Raw genomic sequence first — 13769 nt, forward strand, 5'->3', positions numbered from 1 at the left:
TGTCTTTTCAGGACCCCAGTGAAAGAGGTGCGCAGACACAAATGTTAATTCCAGAAATTGCATCTAAACAGCTCAGGATACAAAGGTCTGAGACCACTACTCAAAATGCACTTTAAAAATTAAATATTGAGCATCTTGAGATTCATTTGGAGCAAATCCGAACTTTTGTACAAAAGAGTTTGCATGCTTAATGCCAAAAACTTCCTTAAAAGAGGCAAAGTTATCATATTTTTAATGTGGCCTTAGAAAGAATATCCATTACACACTGAGAAAATCTACTGTGTATCTACTGTTATTACAGTAAATGACACATATCTTTAATCCTCTATAGACTGGCCACTTAAAGCAATCGTTTCCATGTCAGTTGACAAAGAAAAAAGATTATCAGGATTGAAAAAAGGCTTGGCTGAACAGTAAATGCATTACGGTCATTATCAACCTTCTCACATTCATCACTGAAGTTTGTGGTAGAAATATACACATTTATGAGATTTATAATATTTCTATCAATTGAACAATCAATCTAATGTGAAACACGTTTGGTTCCTCCATGCAACTTCTACACCACTTATTAACAGTGATAAATACTGATTTTTGAAAGTAAACACAAGAAAGTATTTGGTTGGGACTAAATCACAGCCTTAACTCAGTGAGAAAAGAAATACATTATGATCACTTGACACTCACCCACATCATCCTAGTGATAAATAATGTAATGGTGGTCAGTGTTGGAGGTGGTGTATCTTTCAGTGGGCTTGATGTAAAACATCCCATTGGCTGTTGTAAGGGAGTCCCTAAACTGACCCTTGACATGAGGATTCCCTCTTATCTTTGAGACAAGATTTTCAGTTTTCTTACAGTTTCTTAAAATTTTTTTACAGTTTTCATTTCAGTAAAATGTATATAATAATTTTGTGGCATCCAAAACACTTAAAACCCTGATTTCACAGACCAGGCTTAAGCCTAGTCTCAGACTAAAATGTAGGTCTGAGCTGTTTCAAGTGAAAGAAACTTGCACTGATTGATCTTAAAATATGTCAGTGTCCTAGTTTTGTCTCAGGATGCACACCATGTTTAAGGCATATTTATAAAAATTATTAAATGTATTTTAAAAAATGTACTTAATTGAACTATGGCATAATCCTGAATTGGTCTAAGCCCTGACTATAAAACCAGGCCAACGTGTTTCAAAATACTCTACCTGTTAGTACTCCTGAGTATATGTGAGATAGATCCACCATCTGAGTTTCATCTTCTGACTAGATATTGAAATCTTCTGTGAAGCTATTTACATCTGGCTTGAGACGCAGGTGGAATTCCCTACAAAAATTAAAATATATATAAGTGTTTCATAAAAGTTCATATGTGCATATTCCAGTCTAGAAGACGCTCTTGTTTGTTTGGATAAGTCTCACATATGATGCACTGGTGCTTTTGTTTTATGAGCTCTCGGTCATAAGACAAGCCTTCATGGTGATTTATGTATTTGCTAAAGTCTTCTAAAGCTTCTGAAATATCTATCTATATATACAGTATATATAAACGAATATATATATAAACGAAGGATACTCTGTTAAATTGGAGTCCAGTTAAATACATTTATTTACCACAAAGATACAGTAAGTAAATTACAAAATATAAGATCATTTTCAGAAACTAAAACCTAGCTAAAAACCAACTTGGACAGACTGGGAGACCATCGAAAGCGACCTGGGCTGGTTTAAGTTTTTTTTTTAGCTGCATTTATATCAACGTCTGTCAGCTGTTGGCTGTAAGCACCCTGTGCTATTTAAAAAAATGTTTATCATATATCAAATGAAACTTATTTTGCTTAATAGTAGTAGCATACCTCTCTTCCAAAAAAGTCATTTTGACGCATAAATCATGGCTGTAGCACAAACGGTGCAGGTCAAACTACACACCAAAACAAAATACTTTGGGGTTTGTTCATGTCAAAGTCATCTTAATTTTGCCTTAATTGTCTTTTTGTCATATCCCTAATCTTAAGTATTAACAACAATAGTGTTGCTTACCTTAGCAAGAGCACTAATTATGATTCAAGTGTTATTTTGTCTGAGTAAGAAAGAGTGTTTTATTTTACTGCAGGCAACTTAAGTTAAGCAGGCCAATGTAAGGGGCCAAAAAACTTCAACAATCCACACAAATGTACTTTCATTTACCTCAGATAAACCCACCACCTGCAAGAGAAAGCATAAACGCATATCTCTTACCTGTAAAATGTCCTCTAGATAAAATAAAAATCAGCAGATAAATCTTTGAAAAATCTTCTTAACTCAAAAGGTGCTTGAGGAATGTTTCTGCTTTTGCATGCCTGAACCACACTAACAAGGCATATACAGACTTGTTTATCTGTTTTGAAGGAGGAACACAATTTGAATCCAGTTGCTAAAATATAATGGGAATTTTCAATAAGTTTTGCTCAGGGAAACATGACAATGACACAAGCAAAAGCGTCCCCCACATTCATGTTCTTCCAAGTCTTTAAATAGGATTTTGTCTTCTGGGAAACTTCCAGAAACCTCGACTGCAGGGGAGAACAGAAATTCTCATGGGTGTGTTGCACAGTAATTGAATTTCCAGCCTTGCTCAGGTGCTGCTCCAAATGGCTTGGTCTACTTGTCAGTGTATTTTCAGAGTAGAACATGTGCCAATTCAAACAGCCGAACAATGTTCAGATCTGAAACAATGGACAATATCATTAGGACTGAAGGCATCCAGCAGTTTTTGGATAATAGTTCAGATGTGATTGTAGGGAGCATTATGAACAATTTCTTGGCACACTTCAACAGCATGACATTTTCTAAGAATGAAAATCTGACCTCCAAAACCTGCCTGGATGTGATTGGCCATTTAAGCTCAATCTGATCTAAGTGTGACATCATTACTTTAGGACACTCAAGAACTGAAACATCATACATTGATTTCTCCGCCAGCCCGGATGTCATATGTTATGAGTCCCTGGGGTCAAACCAAAGTTTAATTGATTTTTATCGATATTGTTGTTGCTATTGTAATCACTCTTAAACACTCAAACATATGGGATGACCATTACAAACTCCTGCTTGCACCAAAAGTTGCACTAATGTGCTTTGTATTGAAATATTAAACAAAATCCAATAAATTACCATGGATAATTTCAAGCTACCAATGCACACGATCTAAAAAATGCTGGGTTGTTTCAACCCAACTTTGGGTCAAGTATGGACTACACCGACTTTTGGGTTAAAAATTTGGGTTAGTCCATATTTGACCCAAATTGGGTTGAAACAACCCAACATCCGTGTAGTTTATTTATAATTATTAACTAAAAACAGATTCAGGACTGAATGCAGATGCTCAGAGTGGGGACAATGGCACCCCCTAACTTATAAATGTAATCCATAGCAAAATCCGAACCATGAAGAACTAGCAGAGTGATTCTAGATATACACTCAAATAAAACATTCAGGAAATGGATTCCTTCGCAATATGGAAACTTGAGGGTTATGATTAGAAAAATGTATGATCTAATACTCCAGTGATTAGACTTCCACAAAATGCATCCATTTGATCTTTTGACATTTAAAAGTCATGCAAAGAGTGCATTTATTTATAATGGTTTATTAAAAACCACAGTCCTTCTAAGCCATCCTACATCATGCTCTGAATAATCAAGATGTATTGAGCAATTTTTTGGTGGAAATGGTAATGCCATCGGTTTGCTCAGTTTAGCAATGCAATACATCTAGCACTCTAACAAAGACTACAGAGAGATGCCACATATTATTAAGCTGTGCTTGATAATGCAAATGTCAATTTTACTAATAAACCTCAATAACGAAATTAACATATGCAACTGTTAATTTGTAGCATAATCTTTCTGAAAATGTAAAAAAAAATATATATATATACTTGCACTTTCATAGCTCTGCCAGCAGTCTTCAATTCCCTTAATAATGCTTAGACTAAGAGCGCCACCTAATGGCAACACGATACTAACATGTGCCTCATAATTAAACAAGAGTACCTTTACCTAAGAAAAATCCACAATAAATTTATTGAAACACATCAAAAACAAGTGAACATCAATTCCATGGTGTCAAAGACAGTATACGGTTTCATTTGAGCAAAACATTCCTGAGCATTCACTTACAACAAAAATGACTTAAATATAAAGATGTGGAATGGAGAAAAAAAAATATTGAAATAAAATCTCTCTTTACACAATGTAACCAAGTATCTGTTCATCTTTACACCATGAAAAGAAAAGAGGACTTAAAAATACAACTAAAAAGCCTGATTGGCAATGTACAAGCTGCAAAGTTTCTTTACACACAACTGGTACACAAGGGAAGAGGTTTTAAGTTAATAGCGTCGACCAAATGCTCCGCCTCCCTGCATTCCGTTGCCTTGCATCATCTGATTTGGTCTGTTTAAGGCTCCAGAGAGTGACTGGGACGTCCCTGTCTGTATATATCCACCTCGGCTGCAGAGCAGACAAATTAAATTTTCAGGTGCAACAACAACAAAAAAACGGTACCATGGTAACCACTACAGGGCAAACAAGACAATAAAAGCATAAATCTCGCTACCTTGCCATTCCACCCCGTGCTATGTGACCCTGTCCCAGGACACCTCGGTCTGCTCCTAAAAAGAAAGGTAGTAAGTCAGAAAGGATGAGAACATGCAACCTTTTCTGAACTCAATAGATGTTAATTGGACAAACCTTGCCAGTTTCTGTCCCCGTCCATTTTATGTCCAGGCTCCCAGTCTCTGTTGTCACGACTTTAAAAAAGGAAGCAGAGCATAACAACTGAACAAAGTGAGGTCTTTACCATTTAATCAAGCAGCACATCTGACGAGATGAGAAAAAAACTTACCCGCCTGCCACTGGCCTCGAAGGATTCATTCCACGCTTGTCAAAGCTGCCAGCCCAATTGTCACGATTGTCCCTGCCATGTCGGTCCCGATCTGAAAAGTGCTGTGAAGGGAGAAAATATGATGAGATGCCGTCCGATACCTGAGAATCAAATCTAATTAAGATCTGCGAAGGACTTTTCTTACCTGGTTGTCTCTGTCTCCTTGCATACCACCTCGGTTGACTCTCCTGTTTGAAAAGGCATGTAAATTATTACAGTATAGTAGCAAAATCTATACACAATAAATTTGGGCGCCATTGGATAGAGCTGGCGTTACCTGTCCATCATCATGTCATCCGGAAAGCGGCTGCGGTCTCTGTGGTCAAAGTCTTGGTAGCGATCTTGGCGTCCCAAATCCGACCTTCCACAGCGATCATCCATGTTCATTCTCTTCATCTGCCAATCATCTTTCCTGTACATTTGAAAAAGGAAAGAGGATAAACCCAGACACTCCTGCAGGGTTAGAACTGACAAATCAAGATGCTCCTAGTCAGTGAACTTTCCAAAAAAGAAAGCAGGTAGAGTTAGAAGTTGGTTGTGGAAACCTTGTCTTTTTCTGGTTTTGCTAATTTTTTCAACCCTGCTGTATGCGTACCTGCCATCCATGTCAAAAGGCCTCTTTAGGGAACGTCGGTCCTGTTCAAAGCGTAGCTGGTCCTGTTGTCGCCGCAGCTCCTCTCTCTCACGATGAATGCGCTCCTGTTCACGTCGCCGCTCGTACTCTATTTGGAGACGTTCGCGCTCCAGAAACTCGCGCTCCATGCGATCGGCATTCAGTCGCTGCTTCTCCACCTCCAGCCAATTGCGCTTTCTCATCAACCTCTCCTTCTCCTCCCGCTCCCTGAAGAGGCGGATACGCTCTCGCTCCGAACGGCTGTCGCGGTCTCGCTCACTGGAATGTAATTTACAGGTTGAGAAATCAGTGAAAAAACTGCTCAATTGATTTCTGAACAATACTAGATCAGGTTGATGGGAAGATGATGATGGGAGGCAGTAGTTACCCAGAGTGTCTGCGTCTCTCCACCTCTCTAATCTCTCGTTCTCTCTGCCTTTGACGCTCCCTCTCTCTCTGCTCTTTGATCTGGTCAAAAGACAAAATGTCCTTCCTATCCTTGCTGGAGGACTTACGGTCACGACTCTTAGTGCTCTAAAACAGAAATTGGCACGTCACTTCAACAACACTTCCAAAAGCACAAGGCAGTTGGATTTAAAACGGCTCCAATTATGAAACATACTCGTTCTTTGCTTTTTGTTTTCACGCTGATGACTGGCTCTCCTTTTGACTTATCCATCACGACAGTCCTCTCTCCTCCTGGCTCTGTAATGGCAGGATTGAAACATTAAGATCTGGACACCATAAGATACTACTTAAGGTATTAAAATGTGAATGCAAGCTAATATTTGTACCTTTTCCATCAGAGATTTCAGGCTTCTCCTCTTTGTTCTCAGATCTGTAAAAATGAATCTGTATGATAAGACTAATACACTTATTTGGCATGCAGAGATGTCTTCAAAAACTATTGATCTACAACTTACTTTTCTGTTTTAGAGTCTGAAGAGTGTCTTCTGTCACTGCCAGACTTTTTGGTATCACTTTTGTCAGCAGGCTTCTTTCCGGCAGGCTCGTTTTTAGCCTAAATATAGATACAGGTCAATCAACTGGCTTTGAGTCCACACTTTGCATCAATAATGTTGACAGCCACCCAACACTGATAACTTTATATACCGGTGTAATTCATAATTGAAAGTGTAGAAATAAAGGCCCTTACACATTAGAGAAACCCTCTGCAAGGAAAGATCCATTTTAAGTGAGAGTCAAGTCATTTTGAAATAAAACAAATCAAATTAATTGGCTATCCAAATGTTGGAATTGTCATTGGTGAATGAGACACACCAAGGAACACTTGCAGTGATTTCTGGCTTCCTCTAGCATGTTAGCACCTTAATAATAAACTACATCAGGTACCCTTTCAACTGAAATCATCCGGCCATGCAGCTCAGTTCTGTGCAGATGACTGATGCACTTTGTTGCCTCCTCAGTAGAGCACATCGTAACGAAGCCATAGCAGCGAGCACCTGGGCTTCGTGCGTTTGTTACTACTTTAGCACCAACAACCTGCAAGAAGTACGGGCATGTAATAATGGATCAGGACACGGTCTAACCTCAGTAAAACCAAACTTCCAATGTCTAGTTTTGCAAACCTTGCCATATTTGCTAAACAGACTCTTTAGATCTGTCGCTCTGGTGGTTGAAGAGAGTCCACTGACCCAGAGGTTCCTTCCGCTAGCAGCTGCGCTACCTTATAGGACACATAATCAATTTAGAAAAGTCCAGAAACAATTTCTTGTTTAAAAGTAGTTCACCGGACACCCACCTTTATCATCTTTCGAGTCAGGCTTGCTTGATGCATCCTCATCACTACTAGAGAAAAACAATATGGTATTATGAGAAATTGAATGGCCCGTTTAAACGGGATTACCAGTGTCGATAAACAAATACACACCTAGTGAGGACAAACAACCTCAAGCAATGAACAATGATTTGGATACTACAACTTAAATAGTCACGTGAAGCCCAATTATGTTAAAACATACCTTGGAATAAGATGGCGACCAAATTTTTGGTACATTACTTTTTGAAGGTAGAAAAGAAATGACAAAATGGTAGACGAAATGCGCAGTTGCTTACACCTCCCAAGAGCACCCATACTTGTTAAAAAAGGAGCCAATGAAACAGAGAAAGCCATTGTTCTAGTAGACAGAAAACAACAAACCTCTTTTTCTGATCATCACCCTCTACAGAGGACTCTTTGACTTCTGAAGACTCAGCAGGTTCAGTCTTCTTGCATTCCTCGACCGCTTCTCCTTTAGATGCCCTTTCCGAATCAACTGCGCTTTCGATATCGCACAAATCTGTTTCGCTAGCATTAGCGGCCGGAGCAGAAGTGCTCTCAGTGTCCACCAAATTGTCCTGAACGTTTTCTTGGTCCTTGCTTCTTGATTCAATTTCACTTTGCTTCGATTTATCAATGTCCATTTCACAGGCGGACGATTCTGCTTCCAAATTGGTGGCCTCCTCGGTGTTAGTGAGGTCCTGCACATTGTCTTCCTCTTTGTGAGAATCCCAGACTGAAGATTTCTCGTCTTCAGTCCGCTCTTCCGTGGTGTCTTCCTTAAGTGGCTCTGATATACAAGACCCGGCTACTTTCTCACTTTCTACGGATTTAACAGGAATAGAATGGCACAGAGTTTAATCACTTCTGAGACATTGCAATGGTTATCGTGGAACTGGACTAGGACGTGGCCCTCTGCCGTCTCATACACAAACAAAGGCAAGCTACCCTGTGAAGAGACTGGAAAAACCAAAGCGAGAACAATCAACAAGCTTCCAGACAACAGGCCATTTCTTTTCAGTTCACCTGCACCCCAAAGCAAAGGGCAAGCTGTTGACTAGCGAAAGTCACAAGACCCACACCACATCCGAGTGTCCATCATCAACTTTAGTACTTGAAGTGTCCATGATATGGAAGCAGCAGCTTGTGCTGTCTTTACAGGAATTGTGTTTCTTTTGAAACAAGCAAATGGTCCATTAGTGAAATCTCCAATTAACAAACTTTGAGTCCTAAAGATATTTTGCTTCAGCATGATCCAATTCTTCTCATCTTCTCTTCGTGGTCTTCTTTAGGCAACCTAGAAAAACTAAATTGCATCTGCAACAACCATTTAAACCAACCTATGTGCTAACTAAAACAGATTACTGGCTCTTTGCATATCTGCCCCTTTCAAAAAAGCATATATGACTATAAAGTGGTTCTAAATCAATACAAATGGCTAAATGTCTACTGACAGCAATGCATTAAGCCAGTAATCAACTTTGGATTTCCAGTCTCTTGTTCCTGAGTAACCGGATACATTTATACTAAAAGGACTTTAAGGCTTCACCCTGACCTTAAGAGCAATTCCAGACAACCCCATACAGTACCTTTTTCATTTTTTGTGTCCTTGCATCCATGCTCACCATCATCCTCCTGCAAAGATGGAAAATAAGATGAATAAAAGAAACACAACAACCATCAGAAAAAAGACAACTCTCAAAATTGTTGACTTGCATACCTGACAAGACGCTTCCTGGTTCTCATCCACATTTGCGTCATTAAGATCCATTTCCTGAAAGCCAAAGAAAGCGTCACACAATGTGCAATAAGAACAGAACCGCAGTATCAATGGTTAATTTTAAAACCTTACCTCAGATTTACTCATGAAAACACCACAGACATCCTCCACGTCATGGTCATTTGCATCATCCTCCCTCAGGCTGCCCGTGTTCTCTTCGTGCAACAAAGTGTCTAGAACCTCCTCGTCATATTCATCTCCATCAGGCCCACCTCCGTTGCCCATATCAGCTTCATCTAGGACATTCATGTCCATAATATCCATCTCATGTATGTTCTCTGGAAAAGCATCCGGGTCCTCCTAAAGGAAGTAAAGGCGGCTCTTAGTTCTGATAAACCTATGCAAAATAACCCAACCCAGTTACATAGATCACATTCATGAACAAATTTATATGACGAAGCACCTGGCCATCAACAGAGTCCTCCTCAAGGTTGCAATCATCAGGTTCATCCGGTCTCTTTCCTATAGAACGAAACAGAAAAATATGTTTTCAGACTTTAAACTTGAAGCAAGATTTGTCTAGATTTGTGAACATGATAATGTACAAAATGAGTAAAAAAAATAAAATAATAATTATATATTTATATTTATATATATATATATATATATATATATATATATATTTATATTTATATATATATATATATATATATATATATATATATATATATATATATATATATATATATATACACACACACACACACACACACATATATATACACACACACACACACAAACATTTACCTTTTGGAGTTCGCCGAGGTGTTTTTTTAGGAGTTATCTCTAGATGTACAATGATCTCATCTGGATTCCCGCCCTCTTCTTCAATGGCCTAAAAATGAAAGTATGATTTATAGTCAAATACAAGCATAAACGTCACCCGTCTGCCTACTGTTTAGAGTTTCACAACAATCCATAATTCTTTTAAAATGACAACCTACACTTCATTCAATGCATATTACGAAAGCATTGAATTCAAAACATCCTGCAAAGCAAGTTAGATGTCAATAACATCCAGACAGTTGTGTGCCTCTCCAGCCAGTTAGGCAAGACAGACCTACCTATTTGGAAGTCATGTTTTGTTATTACTTCGAATAAATGAATATATTTATTTGCATTTATGTCTTATGACAGCTTCCTTCAGCTGGCCTTTATTAAGCTAAAGTATGCCTTGGCAATGTGTTCCCTACAACTCCTGTTGCAAGGAAGGAAATAAAAATGTTTATTATTGTGAATAAGTTCTTTTGAATCTATTCTTTAATATGATATAGCCTAGGTTTTAAGGAGGTTTATCCATACTTAAGTATTCAAATGGCTGTGATCCCGACTGATTGGTTGCTGCTGCTTCTGGTCCAGTCAGCTGCTATTAAGCTGCAGGTTTATGGCGTTCACTACGACTCTTACTGCAATTAAAATCATTGTTTTTAATAATTAATGTATTCTTAGGATTCTACCTTTTTGTATCATTGACATTGAAGAGAGGTTTGTCCAGATTAAAGTAGCCAAATAACTGTGATCTCAACTGGTGGGTTACTGACGATTCAATCGAGCCAGCTGTTATTGAGCTCCTAGTTTAATGTGTCTCCTACTGTTTTTATACAGTCTATGGTCTCCCATCACTCTCTCTGCAAGGAAATGTATTATTGCATGATTATGAATTTCCTTTTAAGGGTCCGTTCTTTTACATGATCGACATTTTAGGGAGGTAGTAATATGAACATACTCATATATATATATATATATATAGAGAGAGAGAGAGAGAGAGAGAGCTGGGTAGTAACGGATTACATGTAATCTGGATTACGTAATCAGATTCCAAATCTCAAGTACTTGTAATTAAACTACTTTTTAAAATACTCGTAATCAGGCTACAGTTACTTTTTTATGGATTACATATTTTTTACACAATGGTAATAAATTGTTCCCAATTCATTGATTCTCCTACAGTAAGTTTCCTTTTTTAACGTTTATATTTTTTCCTAATAAACCTGCTTCTTATATACGTTCGTGATTCTTCTGTTTTTTCTGGCGGAGAGGGGAGGGGTGTCAGAATTGCTCTCAGAAGATATCAGCAATAAGATAATGGACAATAATGGGGAAAGCAGCCTTTAATCACTGGATGTACAGACATGATTTAATTTTTAAAGAAAGTCACAGGAAAATGTCACTGTTCAGTGTTAACTCTGCCTACCACGGATTAATTTGCTGTCCACGGAAAGCTTTGACCTAGCAAAGTTATTGCTGGGAATTTAATGTTCTTTAAAATATTTTTTGTAATATTGATTTTTCTTCATTGTCACTACCTTATGCACTTCAAGGCCTCGTCCACACGGAGATGCGTTTTGCTTTATACGAATACATTTTATATCGTGTAGGTGTTTCATCCACACGGATCCGGCGTTTTGGGAGAGTGAAACCGATATTTTTTTAAACCGGGTCCCAGAGTTGATAAATTACATTTTCGTGTGGACAGCGAATCCGTATATTTTCTGAAACGTCATTAGTCCACGTCTCGCCCCTAGTTAAACACTGCTACGTCACGTAACAGCAACAAAAACATGAACAAACACTGAACGATGGTCTTTTTGTTAACTAATATTAACACAGATTAATACATGTATTGTTCCATGTTTGTGTGTATACCGCACCCAAGGTTTATGTGCATAGTCCATGTCTTCTCCGTTTTTAGTGTGTCTCTGTGACAGAATTACAGCGCCACATGCTGGTCTGGCATGTATACTACATAGTTTTGTGTCTTTTCCTCATTGTTACTATGAACTTAAAATGTTTTGAGATGGATAGAAATGCCATTGCTGTGTGAATTTAGTCTTTTTCAGAATTCATGTTTGCAATGTAGCTATTGTTTGATGTTTTTCATAGACAGAGTCATATACACTTCTAGTGTTTTTTTTAATGTTTTTTTATATTTGACCTAGCAGTGAAATTGCTGTTAATTTCATGTTTTTTTATATTGTTTTTTGTAATGTACCTTTTTTAAAATTTATTTCCAAGTAAATATGCTTTAAATTCATAAGATGCGATTTTGTTTTATTCAGTGTTACTAGCAAACACTAACAGCAAGGTACATTAGTGTTAGTATTTTTTAAGTATTCACTTTACCTCACATTGCACTTGAAAAAGAACCTATTGTGGCTCTTGTTGGTTGAATTAAATATATTTTGGGGAAGTAGGCTAATTCAATATATGTGATATCAAATAAGGGTTAGCACAAATGTAATCTAAATGTAATCCAAAAGTAATCAGATCACGTTACCAAAAATGTGTAATCTAAGAGATTATATTACTGACTACAAATTTTGTCATGTAATCTGTAATCAGTAACTGATTACAATTCATAAGTAATCTGCCCAGCTCTGTGTGTATATATATATATATATATATATATATATATATATATATATATATATATATATATATACACACACATTATAATTTCCGGAGCTAAAATGGAAGTAGAGCAAAACACATTAATTCTGCCATAAATCAAGGGTTCCTGACAGTGGACTGGACTGTGGACTGCCAGCCAGCCAGTTAGAGATTGAGCCCCTAATGCAAAAAAAAAAAAAAAGAAACAAAAAGAAAGAAAAGGGTATCATATAACCTTATTCATTTTACAAATTAACACCAGTAATCCAATGCATCCTATATCAGCAAAATCGGAGAACGAACACATGTAACGTTACCGTTACTACAGTAACCATCCACCCCAGTATGCATGAAAAGCATGTTTAATCCAATATATAGCAGGGAGTTGTAAAATGCTTAGACATGTTTAAATCTGGTGTTATATCTCTTGCCTTTTTGAGTCTTTCTGAAAGCAGGCTCTTGTTGCCGCTGATGTCGAGATTTCGGCGTTTCAGCTCGGCCTTCAAATCGATCACTCTCAGCTCCGATAATTTACGAACCCCCGCCTCCACAGGCCCCACGTCTGGTGTGGACGAGTCTGACATGTTTTCAGGATGTAAGAACGTTACGATGGAAGCAGAAGGACGAGTTTATCTCTCTACCCCGCGCACACTCACCGAATTTTAGACAGAGTGCGATAAACAGCGATTCTCAGTCAAAACAAAATGGCGAAGTCCACTAGCGTCTTGCGCATGCGTCTGCCTTGGGATTCTAGGCGCATGCGCGCAAGCGACAGCGTCAGCATGGTCAAGGTCGGTTTGACAGGAGCGCGGGAACAACTGTTGTACAAGAAGGTTTTTGCGAATAAGATACATTACAGGTGGGAATGGGAATCCAATATTATACAAAAATAGTCTATTTAGTCAGTTATTGATACAATTTTACATCAGCTGATGTGTGATGATAATATTTAAAGGCATTTTGAAAGGAATGCAGGAACTTGATTGTAATATTTTGCCTGTCCAAAAATAATGTTACTTGGTCTTTTCGTGAGTAAAAGACATTATGAGTAGCAGATTGTAATTACACAAGTCAAGGTCACCTAACATACTGGGTAATGATATATTTTAGAGGGTAAAAACATAGTGTAGGCCTATATGACTTGCATATTTGCGTCATTTACAATACAAAATGTTTGGAAAGATTGGTTTGTCAGGAGCATGGGAATTGCTGGGGGATTTGTTTTTGGTAATATGTTTTATTGCTAGATATGTATTTTGTTTAGTATGATGAAATTCAGGCGATAGA

At 37.9% G+C, this 13769-nt stretch overlaps 1 protein-coding gene and 1 long non-coding RNA gene across 4 annotated transcripts; both read right to left on the minus strand.

The window, feature by feature from the left end:
• Positions 1-216: 216 nt before the first annotated feature.
• LOC132131849 (uncharacterized) lies at positions 217-3723 on the minus strand. The gene is made up of 2 exons (XR_009428959.1): positions 1902-3723; positions 217-1446 (listed from the first exon to the last, which is right to left on the minus strand). It is a non-coding gene; the product is annotated as an uncharacterized LOC132131849 (long non-coding RNA).
• A 305-nt stretch (positions 3724-4028) lies between these two features.
• LOC132131848 (scaffold attachment factor B2-like) lies at positions 4029-13216 on the minus strand. Of its 3 annotated transcripts, none has more exons than XM_059543984.1 (21): positions 12914-13216; positions 9840-9927; positions 9496-9554; positions 9165-9392; positions 9033-9086; positions 8902-8947; positions 7694-8135; positions 7295-7341; positions 7122-7219; positions 6886-7035; positions 6456-6553; positions 6327-6370; positions 6155-6237; positions 5921-6066; positions 5515-5811; positions 5197-5331; positions 5065-5107; positions 4881-4981; positions 4727-4785; positions 4593-4647; positions 4029-4486 (listed from the first exon to the last, which is right to left on the minus strand). In XM_059543984.1, the coding sequence occupies exons 1-21, from the start codon at positions 13064-13066 to the stop codon at positions 4366-4368; spliced, it is 2547 nt and encodes an 848-aa protein (XP_059399967.1). In that variant the 5' UTR covers positions 13067-13216; the 3' UTR covers positions 4029-4365. The 3 variants fall into 3 exon arrangements, with proteins under 3 accessions (XP_059399967.1, XP_059399966.1, XP_059399965.1); XM_059543983.1 differs by having other exon boundaries at positions 7295-7338; positions 8902-8950; XM_059543982.1 differs by having other exon boundaries at positions 8902-8950.
• Positions 13217-13769: the final 553 nt, after the last annotated feature.

The sequence above is a fragment of the Carassius carassius genome, chromosome 48 (genome assembly GCF_963082965.1).
Source record: "Carassius carassius chromosome 48, fCarCar2.1, whole genome shotgun sequence".
NCBI classification, from domain to species: Eukaryota; Metazoa; Chordata; class Actinopteri; order Cypriniformes; family Cyprinidae; genus Carassius; species Carassius carassius.